Source organism: Vigna radiata, unplaced genomic scaffold (genome assembly GCF_000741045.1).
Source record: "Vigna radiata var. radiata cultivar VC1973A unplaced genomic scaffold, Vradiata_ver6 scaffold_283, whole genome shotgun sequence".
Classification (NCBI taxonomy): domain Eukaryota; kingdom Viridiplantae; phylum Streptophyta; class Magnoliopsida; order Fabales; family Fabaceae; genus Vigna; species Vigna radiata.
In genome coordinates this window covers 368,888-391,136 of record NW_014542221.1, presented here as the reverse complement: position 1 = coordinate 391,136, position 22,249 = coordinate 368,888, and the positions used below count along the sequence as shown (strand labels likewise).

Here is a 22,249-nt window from a genome sequence, read left to right as displayed (position 1 = left end):
AAACTTGGAGAAAAAGCTACCATCTCACCACATCAAACCCATCATATATGCACAATATTCCTACCACCATCAAGATTTTACAACCAACAATCCATTTCGAAGTTTCCACCTTGCTTGCGTCATATAGCTTAGAGGAGCTTATTCCATCATTTGGTAATCAAAGCTTAGGTTATTTTTGTTTGTCCTTGTGTTTTCCTAACCTTGTCCTATTGTAGCTATATTGGGAATGGTCTAAATCAACCTCTTTTACACATAAAACAGTTACGGCAGTAAACATTGTCGATTTTCAAAATTAAACTGCATCTATCTCAAAGGTCCTAAAAATATGTTTATGTATTCAAATGAAAGCCCATTGAGTCTATTTTCCAAAAAAAAAAAGAATCATAACATTTGGAGTTCTGTGAAGATAGTTATGAACAAAATAGTTATGAACAAAATAGTCAGAAAAGGTCAGAGCTACAAGAATGTTGTCATCAATGGTTTTTAGGTTCTGTTTTGGTAGTTTTAGCTACTATTTTGTGCCTTCTAAAGGCTCCTAAATCTTTTGGATAACATTTTTACATATGCTTAGTTTTCATTGAGTTTTTCTTCATCTTTTCCATTCGGTCATATCATATCTTTGGGTCATTTTTGTTTTCAAATAAATCTATAATGTTTAGAGTCTTGTCTACTCCTTTATATGTCATTACTTCTTAGTCAAAATTAAAAGAAATAATCCCAAAAATATGTGTTCAAGTTTGTTTCCAAAACTGCACTATATATGTGCCTTTGAGTGCTTTTATTTTGCATTATTGAGTTCATACTTGTTATTAGTTTATTAGCAAGTTCACAGAGTTAAGAATCCATTGTGTTTTATTAAGTTTTATATTCTACCTTTTTATTTCCATTAAGGTTCTTTCCATTTTAAGTTTCTTCTTATAGAAGTGCAAAATATATGTGAATAGTGTGGAGTAGTGGTACTTTTTTTGTGCTGGAAAAATATTGAGAGAAATAGAGAAATAAATTCATAAAAAGAACAAAATAAAAATCAAGAAAAAAGTTATCAAAACAAGTGATCTAGAACCATTACTACTACCTTATTTTTGGGTGTTTATAGTTTTTGGTGCTGGAAAAATATTGAGAAAAATAGAAAAAGAAATTCATAAAAAGAGAAAAATAAAAATCAAGAAAAAAGTTATCAAAACAAGTGCACTAGAACCACTACTACTACCTTTTGTTGGGTGTTTATATGCTTGCATTTGCAACTGTTTTAGGAGCTGTAAACTGGACTTTCCAAAAGCTTATTGTCCCAGGTTTGAGTTAAAAGTATGACTATATACACCATTAGCAATCACCAAAGAGAACAAGAAACCAGTCATTAAATTTCCAGTTGTTTTTTTGTTTTGTTCATCTATTCTAGTGTATTTCCTAAGGTTATTCTTTTGTGTGCTTAACCTTTGTTTCTAATATTTAATTTCTTGATTGTATTTCTTGGTTATTCTTAGTTTTGTCATAGCAAATTCCTTTTAAGTTTAACTTTCATTCTTTTTAAGCCTTTTCTTACTTTAGTCTGTTTTGGTTCTTGGTTTTTGTGATTATTTTTTGTGTAGGCTCTCTTTAGTGGTGAACCAACCCTTGAGGTAGCATCTTAGGGGGTGAAAACCTTAAGTGGAGTTCCAAGCCTCGTGATGAGACAAGAAGAGGATAAGTGAAAAACTTGAAGGGAAAGAGCTAAGCTTGGGAGTTGCAATCTTTTGTTTGCTTTTCATCTTGTAATATTGGCCTAATTAGGTGTCTTGGGGAACCTTTGGTGTTCAATCTCATCTGCTAGTTAGAACCTTATACTCTTTTAATAAAATGTTTTTATTTGGTGAGTGTTTTGAAGGTTCTAAGTGTCTTCTAGTCTTACCATTAGGCTACATAACTTGGTTGTTTATTTTGCTTTCCTTAAATTGTTTTTATTTGCATATAGTTTAGTGTGACACTTGTTTTCTTTTCAAACTTATTTCCCTTTGAGAAATTTGGTGCAAGAGTGTTTGAGGTAAACTTTGACAAGGAAAGACTTGATTTTTAAGTAATTCTTAGTGATTCAACTCTCTTTCTTAGAAGTGAACTTGAGTATTCTTGCCTCCTTAATTTTCTTAAAGAATTCTTTTTGAAGAAAAAGGGGATCCTCATCAACATTCGAAAATATGACAAGACAAGATAAAAATGTTTTTTGCTAGAGGACTAACTCGGTGGATTCCTTTGAAGCGTTGAGTACCACATTTAGAGCCCAATTTGTTGATCTCAAGGTGAGGCCCACCATGTCGACCATCCAAAAGTACATAGAGTAAAGGGAAAACGAAACCCTCAAGCATTTCATGGAGAGATTCACCGTTGTAACGGCCATAATCGTAGACCTCACTCCATATGTGATTATGCACTCATTAATCTATGGTCTATAACCTAGATCCTTCTTAGACTCCTTCTTTACAAAAAGGCCGAACAACATGGACGACCATAGGAAACGAGTGGTCAAATACATGTCCATTGAAGAAAACAAGTTAAAAAGGATGAAGAAGCACCATGTCCCTGTAGGAAGGAAGAATGGGAAGAATAATGCCACTAATTGAACACTAGCAAGGATACCATACTCAAATAAACATGCAACTTGGAGCTTATCTAGCTCCCCAAGCTCTGACAACCTTTCTTCGAGGCTACCCCACCAAAAAGTGTATGAACCACTAAAGAATAGAACACACCATTGAGGAATGTTATCACCTAAGGGATCTCATCGAAGAACTAATCTGATCTAGTGCGCTAGTCCACTTTATTTAATAGGGAACAGCGATCGCAATAAAGGACGAGGCGATTTTGCAAGACGGGGCCAAGAATAATCAAACCAACCTAACATGGTCCTCTAAATCCAAAGGCCCAAGCCCATCCAATATCAACAACCTTCTCCCGTAAAACTAGTCATTCAGAGCCATATTGTCCAATCTAACCCTGCCTTGGCAAAGGATAGCATGCACACTGTTGTTGGAGGTTTCGTCAAAGGAGGAAGTTCCCAAGCAACATAGAAATGATACCAAAGTTGCATCAAATAGGTAAGCCAGTTCCCGCCACGATGCTTACCTCCCGTAACCTTCTTCAATGAGGACTTTTGCCTGGATGACCTAGATCAAGACGACCTGGTAGCTCTGATGGTGCAGCGAAATGGTTAGTGTGAACAACAAACCAAGAAAGGGGGGGGGGGTTAATTGGTTTCTTATCACAAATTGTGCCTTTAAATATTTTCTCTTGTAAATAAAATTCCTTAACAATAGTTTAAAACAAATAAGAGAATTAGGAAGAGAAAAAATTATACAAATGATTTTTATACTGGTTCAGATCACAAGGATCTTATGCCCAATTGTTAATCTCAAGTGAGAATTAATGATCCACTATCATAAACCAAGAAATTGTTACAATCACAAAGAAAATAAACAAGTTTAAGGTTAGAACATTTCTCTTGTTACCTTAAGATGAAATTTACTTCCCTTTAAACCCACAAGGGATGAACACCTCCTTTGGATCTTCACAAAGAATGACCACCTTTTTTGAATCTTAATAAAGGATGACATGTTTTAACTTAACAACAACAACACTCAGTCACAACTCCCTTGAAAGTTCTCGCTCTATGCCAATACTAAGTTCTCAAAGCCATAAACACAAGGGTTACACAAGTCCTATAACACACTTATCACAGCACACAGCAAAATAGATAAGCTTTTCCAAATTTTACGTATTTCAGATCTTAGAATAAGAATCCCAAACCAATTTATAGAGATCTCACTAAACGATACCTTCAAAAATCCATTGTCAGTTATTTAACGTGTGATAATCAATTATCCACTTATGGTAATCGATTATGCATTTAATGAATGCACAACGATCAAGAACTTGCCTGAAAATTCTCATAATTGTTCACGACAATCGATTATGGCAAGTCATAATCAGTTACTGATAATCGATTATCATTAGTTGGTAATTGATTATTTTGAGTCAAAATGAGGTTTTCTGATTCCAAAACGAATTTTAAAGCATACTAAAAACACACAATACATGGAATCAAGAATAAAATACATCTTATACATAAATCTACTAAATTACAAAACTTTTAATATAAAACGAGTCTTCATGAAGATCTTCTTGCAACATGAGCACTTGAGACTAGATTTTGAGACGTCATCAAAACTTTTAAGCTTCATCTTTATGCTAAAACTAATCTTGTACAAACTTTTAAATAAAGCTTGGTATTGTCATGATCTAAACATATGAAGAGAAGCAAAGTCCCAAAGACAAACGAGTACAAATTGTGCATGCATTTAATGTTATAAACGTTGTAGAGCGTTTAGGCATTTTTAGTGAACTAAGCGTTTAGCACACAAGCATGTTCTTCAGAGTAACAAAGAATTTACAAGATACAACATTTTTGTAAAATAATAACAGATAAATCTTCTAAAATATTTATATAATATATTTTTATTAAATTTCCATATTATTTAATATGTATGTGTTTCCTTTCTACACCTCCTATTTTAATTTTTACAGCTAATTAGTAAAGTATAAAAGACCCCTTTGCCCCTAGGCAGAAATATAAATATAATCTAAGAAAATAATATAATAATTATGTTCTAACAATGATGTACACCCAAAAACACTAATTATCAAACAAAAACACCAAAGTCTCAAGAGTACATTATTTCTAAGACCCATATTTTCCCGGATCTTACAGTTTCATAAAAGCTTTGTCTTAAACAAGTAAAAATGTTAAACACATTTTCATCAAACATTTGTGAATTGTATTAAATATTATTCATGTTCAACATAAACGATTTGTTTACATTGTTCAACACTGTTTTTATCAAACATATTCTTTAGACAGTTTAAGTTATAAACACCATTTCATTGAATGTTCCTTTGTTAAACTTCAAAATAAGAGTTGTTAGACAATTTTGTCTCTCTAGACTATCTGTTTCTTAATAGTTTTCATCACCTTTTAGTAGCTCTATATATAGACACATAAGTTTAAGAAACATGAAAACCTTAAAATAAAATCCAGAGCCTAAAACACAAAAAAAAAAACGACCAAAAATTTCCTAAATTATTCTCGATTGTGCTCACGATCTTCATTTAAGATTCCTCCTTTATAGAACATTATAAGATTCAATGAGACATGTTTTGATCTTTGACTTTGTCATAGATCCTTTGAATTGCAAATGTTTTTTCTCAATTTATTCTCATATATGTTCAAGAGATAATCTTTCGTCACACTCATTCATGCTCATTTTTTTTACTCATAAGATCTCATTTATCTTACTAACTTGAATACCAAAGAATTTTTACATATGAATCTTCATTAGTATTTCAACCATCAAAAATACACATCAAAAATTTCATAACCATTCAAATCATATCACTTGTCCAAAAATCCACCAAAAATCCACATTCAAGGATAAGAACAAAATAATATTTAATAATATAATTAATTACACTTAAGTCAACATTATTTTAATACACTCCCTCGTTTAACAAAACATACAATCCTCACAATGATTAATTTCAAGAAATTATTTAAGTTAAACTTTATAGTTTAGGCATAAAATTAAAAATGATTAAACTAATCAATAAATTAAATATAGACAAATTTTTTATTCACACCTAATGCGGATGAACGGCATTTAGAAGAAAACATTTTATCACCTAGTGAGGGTGAAAATTTACCAATTCAAGAGGGAATTGAAGCAATAATAGCTGGTTGAAAAGTCAATTATTCAGCTGAGATTAAATAAAATACAATGTGCTGGTTTAACTTCACTAATTATATTTTAAATTAATTTGACTTGCTCTAATCTTATATTGTGTTTGGTTTATTTAAAAAAATAATTCAGTTTTTATAAGCATCTCCTTTTTTTTTCTCCTCCTATCGTAAGCTCTGTTCTTCATTGTGCCATTTGCTAACACTTTCCATACTCTTTTTTATTTTTGTATTGGGCTTATGAAAGATCTTATACCTACATTGATGTCTAACTATTACTACAAAAATTTTTAGAATTGTTATTAATTTTTTATTAACAAAACAATGAATATAATTATCAACCAATATTATTAATAAATTTTAAAATTCTAATTATCGATGAATTCTTTATTAAAAAATGTTTTGTTAATAAATTTATGATAAATTTTTTTGTGAATAAAATTCATGATAATTTAAAATGTTTATTAATAAATTATGTTAGTATCTTTAATAATAATTATTGATATTTTATTATTTTTTAATAATTATGTTCATTAATTAATTATTTTTTTAATTCTTACTTTTAAAAATAATGTTAATTATAGGAAAATATTTATCATAATTGTTTTTATATTATATTTTTTTTCACAATTAATTATTGATATTTTATTTTTTTTAATTTTTTTGTTAATTAATTAATTAATTTATTTAACTTTTATATACGAAAGTAATTTTAATTTTGAAAAACGTTTATCCTGAATTTATTTTTTATATAATATTTTATCACTCTTAATTATTAATATTTTATTACTCTTTCAATTTTTGTGTTAATTAATTAATTAATTCATTTAAGTTTTATTGATAAAAATAATTTAAACTATAGGCAAACATTTATCTCTGATTTCTTTTCTATTATAGCATTATTATAGTATAAGATGTATTTTACAATTAATTATTAAGATTTTATTACTTTTTAAAATTTTAAGTTAATTAATTAACCAATTCATTTAACTTTTATTAATAAAAAAATTAATTATTGGAAAACATTCATCCCAAATTCTTTTTTATAGTATAACATCTTCTCACCATTAATTATTGATACTTTATTATTCTTTCAATTTTAAGGTTAACTAATTAAATAATTTATTAAAATTTTATTGATCAAAATAATTTTAATTATAAGAAAATATTTATCAGAGAATTTTTATCACCATTAATTATTGATATTTTATTGATTTTTAATGTTTATGTTAATTAATTAATTCATTTAAATTTTATTGATAAAAATAATTTTATTTATGGGAAAACATTTATCCCAAATTTCTTTTCTTTATAGTATAATACTTTCACACATTAATTATTGATATTTTGTTACCTTTTAATTTTGTGATAATTAATTAATTACTGTTGTTTTTTCTACTATAGCATTACCATATAAGATTTTTTCACCATTAGTTATTGATATTTTATTATTTTTTAATTTTTAAGTTCATTAATTAATTAATCCATTTAACTTTTATTAGTAAAAATATTTTTAATTAAAGAAAAAAATTATGCAATTTTATTGTTTTTATAGTATAACATTTTTTTACCATTAATTATTATTGATATTTTATTACTATTTTAATTATTGTGCTAATTAATTAATTCATTCATTTAAATTTTATGAATAAAAATAATTTTAATTAACGTCAAACATTTATCTTAGACTTTTTTCACCATAAACTATTGATATTTTTTATTTTTTATTTTATGTTAATTAATTAATTCATTTAAGTTTTATTGGTAAAAATAATTTTGTTTACGGGAAACCATTTATTTAAATTTTCTTTTTTATATAGTATATTATATTCTTAACATTAATTATTGATATTGTGTTCTTTTTTTAATTTTTAATGTAATTAATTAATTTATTCATTTAAATTTTATTGATGGAAAAATTTAATTATAGGAAAACATTTATCTCAGAATTTTTTTATCATTAGTTATTGATATGTTATTAGTTTTTTTACTTTTTAATGTTAATTCATTCATCCATTTAACTGTTATTTATAAAAAATAATTTTATTTATAGGAAACGTTTATCTCAAAATTTTCTTTTTATATTATAATATTTTCACCATTAATTATATGTTTTTTTATTATTTGAATTTTTGTTGTAATTAAATTAAGATTCGAAAATTTATACAATTCTAATTATAAATGAACTATTGAAATATTATTTATTAATAAGTTATTTTCATAACTGGGTTACTAGAGTTTATGATGGGGTCTACAAGTTCTACATGGCTAGAAATAGTATTTGTTGTCTTGAGAGTGAAAATATGTGTAAAATGTGAAATAAAGAGTGTTACTTCTTACACCTCTCCTATCTTATCTTGCATCTTTAAATTGACAATTTTATCCTTCTTTATTTAATAAAATAATAATTTTTAAATCATCAACAGCCTTTAACACTGTATTTTAATTCCACCTCATCTTATTAAAAAATATAAATTTAATATGCTAAAATAATATTTCACACATATATTTTTTAAACAAATTTAATATTAAAAATAAATATAAAAAATACTAAATAATATATAATATCTATACATACAAATTCAAAACTTAAAACAAATCAAATAAAAATTTAATTAAACATAACAAAGTAAAAAAAAAAAAGCAATAGAAAACCTAAACCCCAGTTTCAACTATCCGCAGCTCCATGTACGGAGGAGAAGTCAGACCACAGTTCCGCAACAGTCGCAGTTTCAAGTGCGGAGAAGACGAATCGCAACTCCAAGTGCGGAGAAGACGAACCACAGCTCTACGTGCGGAGAAGAGGAACCGCAACTTCAAGTGTGGCTTCCCTGCGTACCACCCATATGCTCGATCTCTGCTGCCACCCGCTGTAATCTCTCCTCCTCCAACCCCACCACCTATCTCCGGCACCCTGCCCTCATAACCTATTCTAAAAAATCTCACCTTTAACAGATCACTTTCAAAACCTATACCATTCAAATCACTTTCAAAACAGATCAGGTTAAACGACCAGGCAACTCTTCACCTCGTCCCAGTTCTTGTTGTTGCCACCGACTAGAAGAGGCACCTGTAGAACCTTCTGGCAGTCGTAGCCGCTGCGGATGTGGATGTAAGCGGAGGAGGTCACATCGGTCATGCCGAGAGTGAGAAAAACCCTAACCGCAATTCCAACTGCGGTGAACATCAACCGCAGATCCAAGTGCGGCGAGCGTCAACCGCACTTCCAAGTGCGGCTACCGTGAACCGCATCTCCGTCAGCTTCTCAACTGCACACCACCACTGCAAGAGCTCACCTCACTGCGACATAGCCACCTAAAACAAATCTTTGAGAATGAAGAGTGAAACTGCAACAAATAAAATGAGGGAGGAGGGGAGGTGGGGGAGAAACAATCTGGTGAGAAAAGAAGAAAAAGAAAGAGGGTGTAAGGGAATATGAAATGCGACGACAAAGAGAGGTAGAGGACGAAGGTTGGTGCCTTATTTTTAATTGGTGAAAGGATCGAACAAAAAAAAGCAATAAAAACAAATTATTTGATAAGGACACAATTGGAAATATGAAAGAAGAAGGAGGTGCACGACGAGATGGGTGAGGTACAGGAGGAACATTCAAAAACAAATTGGCGTAGTGGTATAAGGTGTGTGTGCATGATGCAAGTGTCATTAAAGGCTTGGGGCTCGAACTTTTGTTGAAGCCAAAATGATGTTTTGTTCAAGCTTTTTGTTTGAGATATTGAACGCTGAAGTTATGTAAGAAGATATTTGTTTTTGTGTTTATTGTTGGATTTTTTTGAATTTTTTGGTATGCCATGTCATTGATTCATTTTAGTTGTTTTGATTGTTCAATCGTGGGTAAACTTAGATTTTCTTTTTAAGATGTGTGGATCCTGATTTGGGAAGTACAGAGGATTAGGGTAATGTGTTTGTATGTGTATTGGAGCAAACTTTGGTATTTATAAGCTTATTGTGGAAGAATTCGAACATGTAAGTTTTAACAGGATAAAAATAGTTCTCGGAATTATAGGCACTCCTTGGGTGCATATTTTCATTGGTTGTTTGATATAGGAGTTGCTAAATATAAGGTAGCTAAATGGTAGAGTTCATATTATGAGAGTAAGTATGGTAAGTTTGTATGTAAGTGAAACACGTCACTACACTGTATACATATCTGGTTGGGTCGAATGAACCTGGATAAATCTGCACATATCTTATTGGTTTGAATATGTACCACTTTTGAAATAGCTATAAACGTATTGTTTCTAGTATACATTGTGCTAGTGATTTTTACATTGTAATAGATTATGATAAAAGACATGCTTGAATTTTGAATGATGGACAACAACACTCTAATGTATGGTATAAACATCTGGAAATGAAATGCAGGGCGGGAACGAAATGAATGAGTGTAGATTTGATTAATTTTATGTGAATCATATTTGTATTGAGATGATTAATTTATTACCTTGTTGAGTGAGGTATACTTCGTAATATTGTTATGAACATGTTTATGAGGTGAAAACATGTTAAAACTTTGTGAATGATTGATTATAAGTACTGTTAGAGGTTTTATATGATATAATGCTTTTGTTTGCCTTTGGTTGCAGTTGTTTAACATGGTGGTTGTTATTTACTATTGTTTGAACTGAATATGTTCATTGAAGTGTTGATTGTGGTTGTAAAGGTTTTGATTGATGGTGACTGTCTTTATCTGATGATTGATAGTCTGGACTGCCGTAGCCAAGTTGTAGCACCTGTTTTGGTACATTTGGTCGCGATGAAGATATTCATCGTTGTTGGGACTGATTAAGGTTTCTAGGAGTTAAGGTTACTATTGGGGGCTTGTGGCTAGTGAGATTTCCATATGGTTAGGATATGGCTGCATGAGTGTGATGTGATTTATGGGATTGAAACTCAAGGGATGACGTTGGTTAAAGGGATTTGTTTGACAATTATCTAGTATTAAAGTGAATATCACATTGATGTAATAATCATAAGGTGTGGTAGTGGTGGTTACGTCATTAATTATGTCTTCTTGCCATATTTCGTTAATTCGTAGGTTGTACCTTTCCTTTTTCGAGGGGCTAGAAATGCTTACCTTTTCTCTTGCGAAAGGATAGAAAGGTGAATTTCTTTGTTTTTAAGAGACGGTGAGAGAGATGAGTCTCTTCATCCATGATTGACGGTAGAAGGGACTAAAATTTGAGTGTTATCCTTTCCTCTTGCAAGGGTGTAGAAAGGGATAAATGTCTCACTTGTAGGATTCTGGCTCATGCTGAGATTAATGTCTGTCCACATATTGATTAGATATAGCAAAAAATAGTAGACGAATCATTTCATACATTAATTAGATGAGTCTCAGAATACACATTAGATCAGTGTGTCCACACAATGATTAGATGGGTATTGCAACATACATTAGACGAGTTTGTCTATACAATTATTAGACTAGTCTAACAATATACGCTAGACAAGTTTGTTCATACACATATTATACAAGTCTATTAATACACATTAGACAAATTTATCCATTTTATGATTAGACAAATCTTTCAATATACATTACATGGGTTTGCCCATATACTAATTATATGAGTTTAACGATATAAACATTAGACAAGGTTATCTATGTACATGGGTTTGCCCATATACTAACAACATAATGAGTTTGTCAATGTATTGATTAAACAAATCTAACAATATACATTACATTAGTTTGTTCATACACTGATTTGTATTTCTAGCGAGTCAATTATGCATATATTTGTCTTTTATATTTTTAGAGAGACTATAATATTTTTGCACATATTTTATCCTTTTGCATTTTTACTAAGTCTACTATTTATATTTTTATAGACATATTGACATTATAAACATATTTATAAACTTAAAAATATTTATTATTTTTTTCTTTCAACTTCTAAATCTCTTTGATAATCATACATACAAAAATCAATCTATACATAGACACAAGGTTAAACTAGTATAAATAAGATAAATTAAGAAGGTTAGATAACTAAAAGATCAGCTTATAGATAATAGATTATTAATATTTATCTATAGATTTTTTACGAGAAATTTTACAAACATAAAAATTTAAAAATCATCCATTTTTCTTGTGTTTTTAACTAACAAACACTGATAAAATAAATGAATAAATAATGAACGTGTGTGTAGAAAAATTGACAGAATTTTTTCCCAAAAACTTTTGGCAAAGCAGCACCAATTTTTTGCAAACTATTATTCATAGAAATATTTACAAGTATTTTCTAAGAAAATTTTTCCGAAAGAAATCAACAAAAAAATGTGTCTAATTAATGTATGATATATAGTATGGACTAAGCAATTACCATCTAGGATCGTCTGGTCTAGACGTTGCATCAACTAAGTTCAACCACATTAAATGATGTTGGGTTATAGTAATGAAGGGCATTACCGGCAGCCAGAAACCCTCAGAAAATGCCAGAAGCCACCGGTAATTGTTATTTACCGACGGTCAAAAAGCCGTCGGAAAAAGCTTTGTCCTTAACCATTACCGAGGACTTTTGCCCCTCGATAATTACCGAGGGCCTTGAGCCTTCGGTAATTACCGAAGGCCAAAAGCCTACGGTAAAGCCGTCGGTTGCATCCGGTGAAATATGTTTGATATTTGTATTTCTTATCCAACCACACATACCCGCATAAATGTTCACAACACAAACAGACCTGCATAACAGTTTCAAACCACAAACAAACCTGCATATTGTGCATCCCAAAATCATCCGTTCATTAATGAAAAATCATAATGTACTAACAAAAACATAATGTAGTAACATCCATTATGTTTTAAGAATATTATAATGTAGCAATATCTTCCATTTCTTAGCAAAAATAATGTAGCAAATCATAATGTACTAATAACATCCAAATGTACTGGTGATCATAATGTAGCAAAATCACTATGGTCTAACAACTATGATCAATAACAAAATCAAACTAAAAATCTACATAGTCATCAAAATGATCTACATCATCCTGCTCCTCTGTAGATGGCTGGACTGGTGTGGGCTAGACTGGTGTGGGCTGGACTGATGTGGGCTGGACTGATGAGGGCTGGACTGATGAGGGAGGGACAATGAATTGAACTTGTGCAGTTTGAGGCAACACACTCATGACCAGGGCCTTAAAGTTCGTAAACTCTGCTCTCAAATCAGTGATCTCCTGGTCACGTCGCTCTAGTGCCTGCATGAGGCGGACAACGGCCTCGTCAGCAGTAGTTATGGAAGAAGAAGGTTGGTGCTTCAGAGTACCTCCTCTCGATGCTGTATAGTTTGCAGCAAGTTGTCCTGCATCATACACTCGTCCCTTCTTCTTCCCACCAACGATGTCGACCCAGCACTGTGTCCTACGGATGTCGTCTTCTGCATTACTCGTATCATCCCGTGTAGGAGGTGACCCATGTTCAAATCTAACCTGTGAAAGTCTCGTAGAAAATTCTTCCTATTCAAACATTAAAAGAAATGTTAGGGAATGATACAATAACATAATGAAAGATTACTAATAGTAGCGGTGTTATTTGCTTACATGAGTCTTGCGAGATCTTTCATCAACAAATTCATTAGTGCCCTTCCGAACATGGGTCTGTGCAAAGACCTCATCAACATGCACCGCCCGTCCCAGAGCTTGTGCCAGTAACATAATTGAGAGTTAGAAGTGTATATGAAATATAAAATACATAAGTTATATATGAAAGAAACAGAAAATTAAAGAAAGTTTACCATACAAATGGCATGCTCATGGACTGTGATCGACCTGCCAGTATGTTGCGAAACTCTGCTGAATTCCAATGAGCAAGCAAGGAGTTCCAAATGTGCTCGCCCAACCAGTAAGGGCGCTCCCTTGTAAGTCGGGCATCCCTAAACATGTCTGAGAGCCAATGAGATGCTTTCATGTGAAAATTTCTATGTATTTGTGTTTCATGTTCAAGTTTCCACTGCACCTTCATTTGTACATTGATAAACAAAACAAACATTGATTAATGAACATAGTATAATACGAATGACAATTACTTTAAAGTTGTTTACCTTAAAACGCTCCTAGAATGACTTTCTGTCGTCTTTAGGTATTACTCCCCAAGTAGGCCATGGACTCAAATATTGTTGCTTAATTGTTCGTGTGATGGCCTGGGAAGCAACCTTGGATGAAATAAACCTGCATATAAAGAAATAAAAGTCATTTCAAATAAGACAATCTTTAAACAAGTAAATGGTTAAAAAAGGATTAAAGTCTTACCCTTTGTCATATGGCTCAATCCATGGTCGATCATGGAGGGGCGGATCAACACCTTCATCATCACCAGTTGAATCTAGATCAGCAGATGGTGTGGCAGTCTCAGAAGGTGGTCTAGAAGATGAGGAAGGTATAGAAGTAAGGTCGAGAGGAGGAGTGAGGGTAATAATCTCGGTAAATTATTTCACTAAATCATTACCGAAGGTCATAAGGTCGTCAGTAAAAGCCCTTCAGTAATAAGCACATTTCCTGTAGTGAATGAGACTAGCGTTTAAGTTATTATTGGGCCAATAATCCAGCAGATGATAAAATAATCAAACATATCTTATTAAAGATATTGATAAGCTGTTTATGACCAATTGACCGAATCTAAAGGTAATAAGTCTGTTTTTATTTTATTGGATTTGTGCTAGATTAGATCCGTGAGACGACTTATTAATATATGGTCGAAGCCAAAAGCCAAGTAAGTTCTACTCACGCTCTACTAGATCCAAATACTCAATAGTGATAACAATTCACTACGTACCTCCCCCCTTAACCGAGAAGGCAACCAAACGATCCAGATTGAAGACAACCGAGCGGTCCAGATTGAAGGCAACCGAGTGGTCAGACTGAAGATAAAGACACGTAAGTGGAGCGCGCGATTCTAACATCGGAAAACAGTAAAGTTACGTCAGAAAGATTGGTCTCTCAGTCTTACAAATCCCTACTTAAACAAATAATAATAATAATAATAATAATAATAATAATAATAATAATAATAATAATAATAATAATAATAAAGTAGCTATACATCTAGTAGACTGTAATCCAAAAAATAGATCTGGAGAAAAATAGAAACATGAAATAAGATAATGAGTGAAATGTAAAAAATAAAGAGTGTTATATGAATTTGTTATAAAAAAAAAATATATAGTCGGTCAAAATATAATAGCTATCTACTTATTATACATATTTTTTACCTATCAACATTGGTTAACTTATGTAATATAGGAATTTCTTAACTAAATAGTTCAAGTAATCATGAATTATGCTATTTTAAATATAGAACGAATTCTATTACAAAGGAAGTACTGTCTTATGAAAGTATTACTTCTAATTATGATTAGTTAGTACAAATGTAATGGTTTTATAAAAAAAAACCATATAAATATTCATTTTTTTTAAATTCCATTTTGGACGAGAAAATTAAGAACATAAACGCATCTAATGATAGGAAAAAGAATGACATAAATTACTGGGTATATATATGCATATACAACTTAATGAATTGATTGAATTATGAATAATATTGATGAACATATAGCTTATATTTGATTAGAGAGGGAATCCCGCCGACAAAAGGAGTTAAACTAATTTTGTCAGTTTTAAACTTTGATTGGGGCACTGCAACAACCAACACATACATGCAAGTGTCTTCCGGTGGTTGACACACAAAAGAATCTTGGACTTAACGTAAGAACCTCAACCTCTTGTCCTGAAAAACAACTCATCAGATCTAACGAAAACAAAACAATTTTGCTGGGTTGTATGGTATCTTACAAATTAGGTTTTGTGGTCCATTTATAACAAATATTTAACATTCAACATTTCCTTCGTTACACTTTGGATCACAAAAAATTCGCGGGCACGAATATCTACAGATAAAATTTTATCCGACAGATTAAATTATAAAAAACACTATTCGTGTCTCACCTGACTCGTTATCATTCTTATTTTAAACATTCCATTTTCATTATATAGAAGATAATTTAATTTTTGTAAACAGTTACAAACCCATTTTTATAAATTAAATTATATTTAAAATTTATTTTTTAATGATATCAAAGTTATTTAAAATTTATTTTAATAAAATTTGTTGTTTTATTAGATTAGTTATAAACTTTTATTAGACCCACCAATAAATATTAATCTTACATAGATATGTATGTGTCTTGATATAAAAATTTAACTTTATAAATTGATTTTACAAAATTGAATAATATTTAAATTTTATATTTTGTTAAATGTTTCAAAGCATTCATATAAAAAAAAATGTGGAATTTCACTTTCTATATTGCGTTTATGACGAAGGATTTGTTTTGATAAGGTATGAAATTAGTGGTAGGAAATTATCAAGTACTGGACCATTCTACGTAAGATCATGGTCTGACATCTTTTATGGCAGTGTTATTTATGTTTTTTTTCCCAATTTTATTAATTTTTGTCGATTTTCTCTCTTAATCACATATCCCCTACCTTACCCTAGGTAGCGTTTCATTATAATATGACTTCATTAATTGAAACACAGTGCATGAACATGAAAATCCACTGTCTTCCACGTAATTTTTTTCTAGTTGCTGCATCTGTGATTGAGATGTTATATTGTTATGATGTCAATTTCATGCACATCATCACCTAATTATCCACCACACACGTTCTTTCCTTAGAGACGTAGTGCATTATCATTATGCCATCAAATTTTAGTCGCATTAAATTCACTTTTTCTTTTTATAATTTTTTTGTAATCGATTATCCCCACTACTTTTGCAATGAAAGGAAAGTCCCCTTCTCAAATACGTTACATGCTTTGGCTCAAATTGCTCATTAAGTTTGACATCAGCATGGTCAAGTGATAACAAACAAAAGGATAAGGGTTGAAAAATAAAGAGTGTATATGTAGAATTTAGATATAAAGATTAGTGAATTAGGGCTTATCGATATATAAATGATAAACTTGATAAATTTATTAAAAATGAACTTTAAGCCTAACTTAATTTCACAAAACTGGTTTGTAAGGTGAGGTTTCCACCTCACTTATATATATATATATATTATAAATAGACCTTATCTCTAGTCGATATGAGACTTCTAACACACTCTCTCACACAAACAAAAAACCTTGTCTCTAGTCCATATCAGACTCAACACACTCTCTCACACAAACAAAAAGTATTGCTAAGATAGGTTTTAACCATAGCTCTGATATTCATCTGCTTCTCATGTTCCATGAATAGTCGGCATATTGAGGAATATCCAGAAAGGATTTTAAGGAATCGCTCTGATTCTATCTCTGTTCGTTCCNTTTGAAGAAAGGAAGGATCCCAACAAAGAATCGATTTTTCTTTTAGTTGTTGAATCTCTCTTTGATTGATCAACGTGTGATATTTCGAATCTTCATTCCTAATAGAATCGAAAGAATCCTTGGATTGATCAGAAGATCCTTTCAATTGTGTAAAACTTGCAACAAAATTGATATAAAATTCAATTTAACTATTTTTGTTTTGATATATATATATATATATNTATATATATATATATATATATATATATATATATATATATATATATATATATATATATATAATAATAATAATAATATATAATAATCTTGCATGGCTTAAAATCGAAGATAAAAACATATAAATACGTTTCTCCTCTATAACCTTTGAGACTCTTAAAGATAAGATCTTAATAAAAATTCCACAAACAACATCAAATTTCATTATATAAATTTTTTGCTTCAATTCTCTTAAACGCTTAAACATAAAATCGTAACAAAAATTCTAAGTTTCAAAGATTACAACCTCAATTGTAACTGTTGATCTATGTTAAATTAATAAACTTGAAGGTGGAAAAATTATAAATAATTATTTCCTATGATGAATAATACGTAGTAATAGAATGATATAAAAAAAAGTAAATAAAGACGAATGATATAATATTATTAATATTATTCACCTTAATTTGGAATTTTTCAATTAATGAGTGTGGTCATAGCCAACCCAGTTTTCTTTTCTGTGTACAATTTAATTTTCTTTGGTATAAGAATTGACTAACCCCCCCAATTAAATGATGAATGGAATCAAATAAGGTTGTAAAGTATTTCATTCCAAGTGTCTGGAACACCAGGAAGACACCAATGGCTGCAATCCATTCCTGTAGCTCCACCTAAGCCATAAATGGAAGGGTGTCCATCTTTTCTTAGCAGTGATAGGGTTGTGATGTCAAGCAATGTCACTGGTGTTTTGATTGTTCTCAGCACACCCTTCAGCACCGCCACAGCCGGTGGCAATCCGCCGGGGTAGGTTGATCCGGGCACCGGTGTCTTCTGCCGGAGGCAGCTCTTTGCACTTGGCTCATTCCATAGGCTGCCACTGAAAAATCAATGTTCAAATAAAAAAACATTGTCATGGCCCAATTAATTATAGATTTCTTAATTAGGAGTTAATTTGATTAGGATATGTACAAATTATAAAATAGATAAGGTTTGGGATTTTGCTTACTTGTAGTGAGATGGAGAAATTCCTTGAAAGAAGACCTTCACTTTTGTAGGGTCAACGTTTGAGTCAACCCATTTACCCCATGTCTTAAGTGCTTCTTCAAAAGCCTTCATCCGATCCATGTCTTTCAAGATTTTATTTCCCAGTTGGATATAATCCCATCTGAGAAATTCATCAAATTTGTTACAAACCCATTTCATAACGAAAACTATAAAAATTTCAGATGATTTATAAGCTTGCAAAAAGTGATTTTTAAACATGATTTCATGCCCAAAAAAGTGATTAAATTAAGAATTAATGAACTTACGGTTGAGTGGGTCCTCTTCGGTACCACCAGTGCCATGTGTTGAAGATAAGCATATCAATCCCTTGCCACAGTTTGCTTCCTTCTATTGTATCCAGCTTCAACACTCTCCCTATTTTCTCTTTCACAACGTCAACTAGATACACGTTCCTATCTAGCATCACTTTAACATTATATTCCTGCAAATTGGTTCATAAAATCGATATTCATCAATGAAGATTCCTTTAAAATAATGATTAAATAATGGAATTTTGGAGTTGAGAATGATTAGAAAGCGGTTTTTAAATCTAACTCAATCCACAAAACTAATTTGTAAAGTGAAATTTATACTTACTTATATATTATAATTTGATCTTATTTCTAGTCGATATAAAATTTCTAACATATTCTTTTCATATTCTGACATATAGACATCTCAAATATAAAAATATAATTAATAAATAGTCTAATAATAATTCGACAAAAGGATGAAACAACAAGAATCACTTGAATTGTGATAATTTTATTAGAATCCATCAATAAACGTGACATGCAATCACAAACCATGCATTTCAAAGCTTTATATCGTGATCTTGGAGGTAAAAAAGGTTGAAACATTTCAAAATAGTTTTAATTTAAAGATAAATTATGAATCTGCATTGGAGTAATATGATACATGATAACTATCAATTTATTATATGAAATAGCAATCCAAAGGAGTTGGAAGGGACACGTAAAGACTTAACCAATGTGACAAAAAGCTGAGGCCATTTGCTCAAGTGACAAGCAAATCAAAGGGACCACTTGTGGCTTATTCATTGCAAATTTGCACCTTTCCCTTGTGATTTCACTACAAACAATTTCTTACACATCTGTTTTCTAGCATATTTTAGATGCAAAATTTATTGCTTTTGTTGCTACTTAGAATTTATGTACTAGAAGTTTGTCAGGTAGTAATAGAAGTTCACCCCAGTTTTGTACTAGCATTTATAACACGTTTATTAACTTTAAAATAAATATTTTAAAATTATATCATCAATATATATGATTAATTGCCACTATAAAGAAAAGTAATTTTAATAACAAAAGAACTTATACAAATTATTTTAGAGTTTAATAAATTTTTATTAGGATAAAAATAAAGTAAACACGTACGTATTTCCATGATGAAGATTAGAAAATCATACCGTTAATGTGAAAATTGAAACATCTCCAACTCTAGCTAAAGTATAATTTGAATTGGGCACTGCTGAATGAAGCAAACAAGTCAACGACTGCCATTGATTCCTGCTCAGTGAATCTCCCACGAACATGATGCTCTTCCCTCTCGTCTTCTCCAGAAAATCTTGCCCATCAAATCTGTAACCAAACATTACAATTTGAAATTTTCAAAAAAACAACGAAACAGTTAAATACACTGACATAACTTTTCAGAAAAAAGTTAATGAAACAACTACATAGAAAACTCAACCACTGTTACAATCTGCCGCTGACTTCATTTTCCAGAAAGAATGAAATTTGTATAAAAGGACAATGGACACATTGGGAATTAGATGAAATGTGAAAGGTGGCAAATGGAAAGTGTTAAAAATACAAGCCAGAGTTTCCGACCAGGACGAGAGAACCTGACACTGTTCTTTTTATAAGTTTTAGTTTCTACGTTAAAAACGGGGAAAGGAAAATGAGAATCTAGTGAAATATTGGGTTGTTGGTTTGTAACAGACATGTTAAAAAGCACTTTTGCTTAGCAAGTGCAAAAGTGCTTTTATGGGTGCACGTGAAACCGCGTTTTCCAACCCAAGCCAAACAAACATTCGGAACCTCTGTTTCCTCGCTGATGTCTTTCTCGTTTTTTTTTTTAAAAAAAAATCTTCCATTAGTAAGCATTTTACAGGCTGGATGGTGGGATCTTTCCCAAAGGATCACAAGATATGCTTCAAGGGAAAAATTTTCAAGAACAAAATTGGTACAAATAAGAAATGTTGGAAGTTATTAACTTTACCATTTGAGAATAAGAAAATATCATTAATTATTATAAAATTAATAATTTTAAAAATATTTAATGCGTTTTAGTGTTTTGTCATTAATCGAGGTCAAAATAAACAAGTAACAAAAACGAGGACCTCATATATTTAATATATATATTAATTGAGAGTAATTACTTTCATACGTTTGGAAAAATAAAAGTTCTCAATATTTGTCGGTTTTATAGTAATAAATGTGCAAAACCTTGACCCAAAATACTAATTAATACATACTTCTCCCCTTCAATTTTAAATGTTATATTTGTGAAAATCTTAAATATTTTTTTGCTATTTATACTTTAAATATACGATGTGACGCAGAAAAAATATAATATTTTATTAAAGTTAAGAAAATTAATTATCTTTATTTAATTTTTAAAATAACCTTAAAATACATTTTGAAAAAACGAGAAAGCATTTGTTAGGGTGCACCACACACATATAACTCTTCAATTTCAACGTAAGATTACGTATAACTGATATAACACGTATTTTGGTTAAACATAAAATCTGAAGTTAACCAGTCCAAAATAAAAGAACTAATACAAAACTTATGAAATCCAAAAGGAAAGAAGACAAAATTTCTAAGGAAAACCTAATGAAAGTTATATGTAATGTATAAGAAGGAATTAAAGTAGATAATCTAAAAATAATTTAAAATGGTTGTATAAATATAAAATAAAGAGGTCTGCGTTTGTGTCAGAAATTCTTGAAAAGAAAAGAGTGGTAATAAATAAATAATTAGGTTAGTTATGATTCTTAAAAGTGTAAGAGAGAAAAAGAGAAAGTAATGATAAGAGGGTACTACCAACCTGAGTAATTTGCTGGCAAGTGGTTGCCATCGATAATGGGTGTAAATCAGATCAGGCCGTCCATTCCCTTCGCACCTGAACTCGCGCTCGATGAATGGGCACGTGGACGGCTGATAAAGCGGGTAGGATTTGTCCAGCACCCATGTGCCCGTGAAAAAATCACCATTGGCATCATAAACTGAACCTCTCACCTTTAACAGAAGAAGCAGGAAGAAGAAGAACAAAAAGAAGAAACCGCGTTGTACACTCTCACTCATTTCTCACTTTCTTTCTCTCTCTATGGAAAACGATCCGAGGAAAGAAAACCAGACACAAAGGTGGTAATGCGGAATGAACTAAGGAGATGTTTCTCTTTCTGCCTCTCTCTCTCTTTTACGAATCTGTGTTGTTCTTCGAACTGAGCTCTCTCAATGGATTTATACAATTGTGGCTGCATGTGTTTGTAGCACAGACTCTGAAGAGAGAGACATAGAGAGAGAGAGAGTGAGATTTATTTTATTTTATTTTGTTTTATTTATAATTTAGAAAAAGAAATTGAGAAATTGGTTGTTACTACCAAATAATGGAGTGATGAAAGGGGAATCAGGGAAGCTTATGAGATTCGTCTTCTACTTGTGGAGTTGAAACTGGATTTTCATCATGCGTAAATTGTTCATTAAGAGTTAAATAATGTCATTTAAAAATAATTAATTTCGTATTGAAACGTATACAGCGAACGTTATTAATTTTTTTCTTTTTTTATGTTAAAAATTATATTTTCTGAATCATCTTTACTGTTTGGGTTTAAATTCAGTCAGACCATTTAAAGCGTGCTATGTAATTTATATTGTTTACTTCAAGGT

The 22,249-nt window shown here is 30.8% G+C and overlaps 1 protein-coding gene across 1 annotated transcript; it reads right to left on the bottom strand.

Annotated features, from left to right (window-relative positions):
- Positions 1–17,738: 17,738 nt before the first annotated feature.
- LOC106779452 (protein trichome birefringence-like 41) lies at positions 17,739–21,933 on the bottom strand. The gene is made up of 5 exons (XM_014667554.2): positions 21,408–21,933; positions 19,759–19,930; positions 18,596–18,771; positions 18,292–18,450; positions 17,739–18,162 (listed from the first exon to the last, which is right to left on the bottom strand). The coding sequence occupies exons 1-5, from the start codon at positions 21,662–21,664 to the stop codon at positions 17,871–17,873; spliced, it is 1,056 nt and encodes a 351-aa protein (XP_014523040.1). The 5' UTR covers positions 21,665–21,933; the 3' UTR covers positions 17,739–17,870.
- Positions 21,934–22,249: the final 316 nt, after the last annotated feature.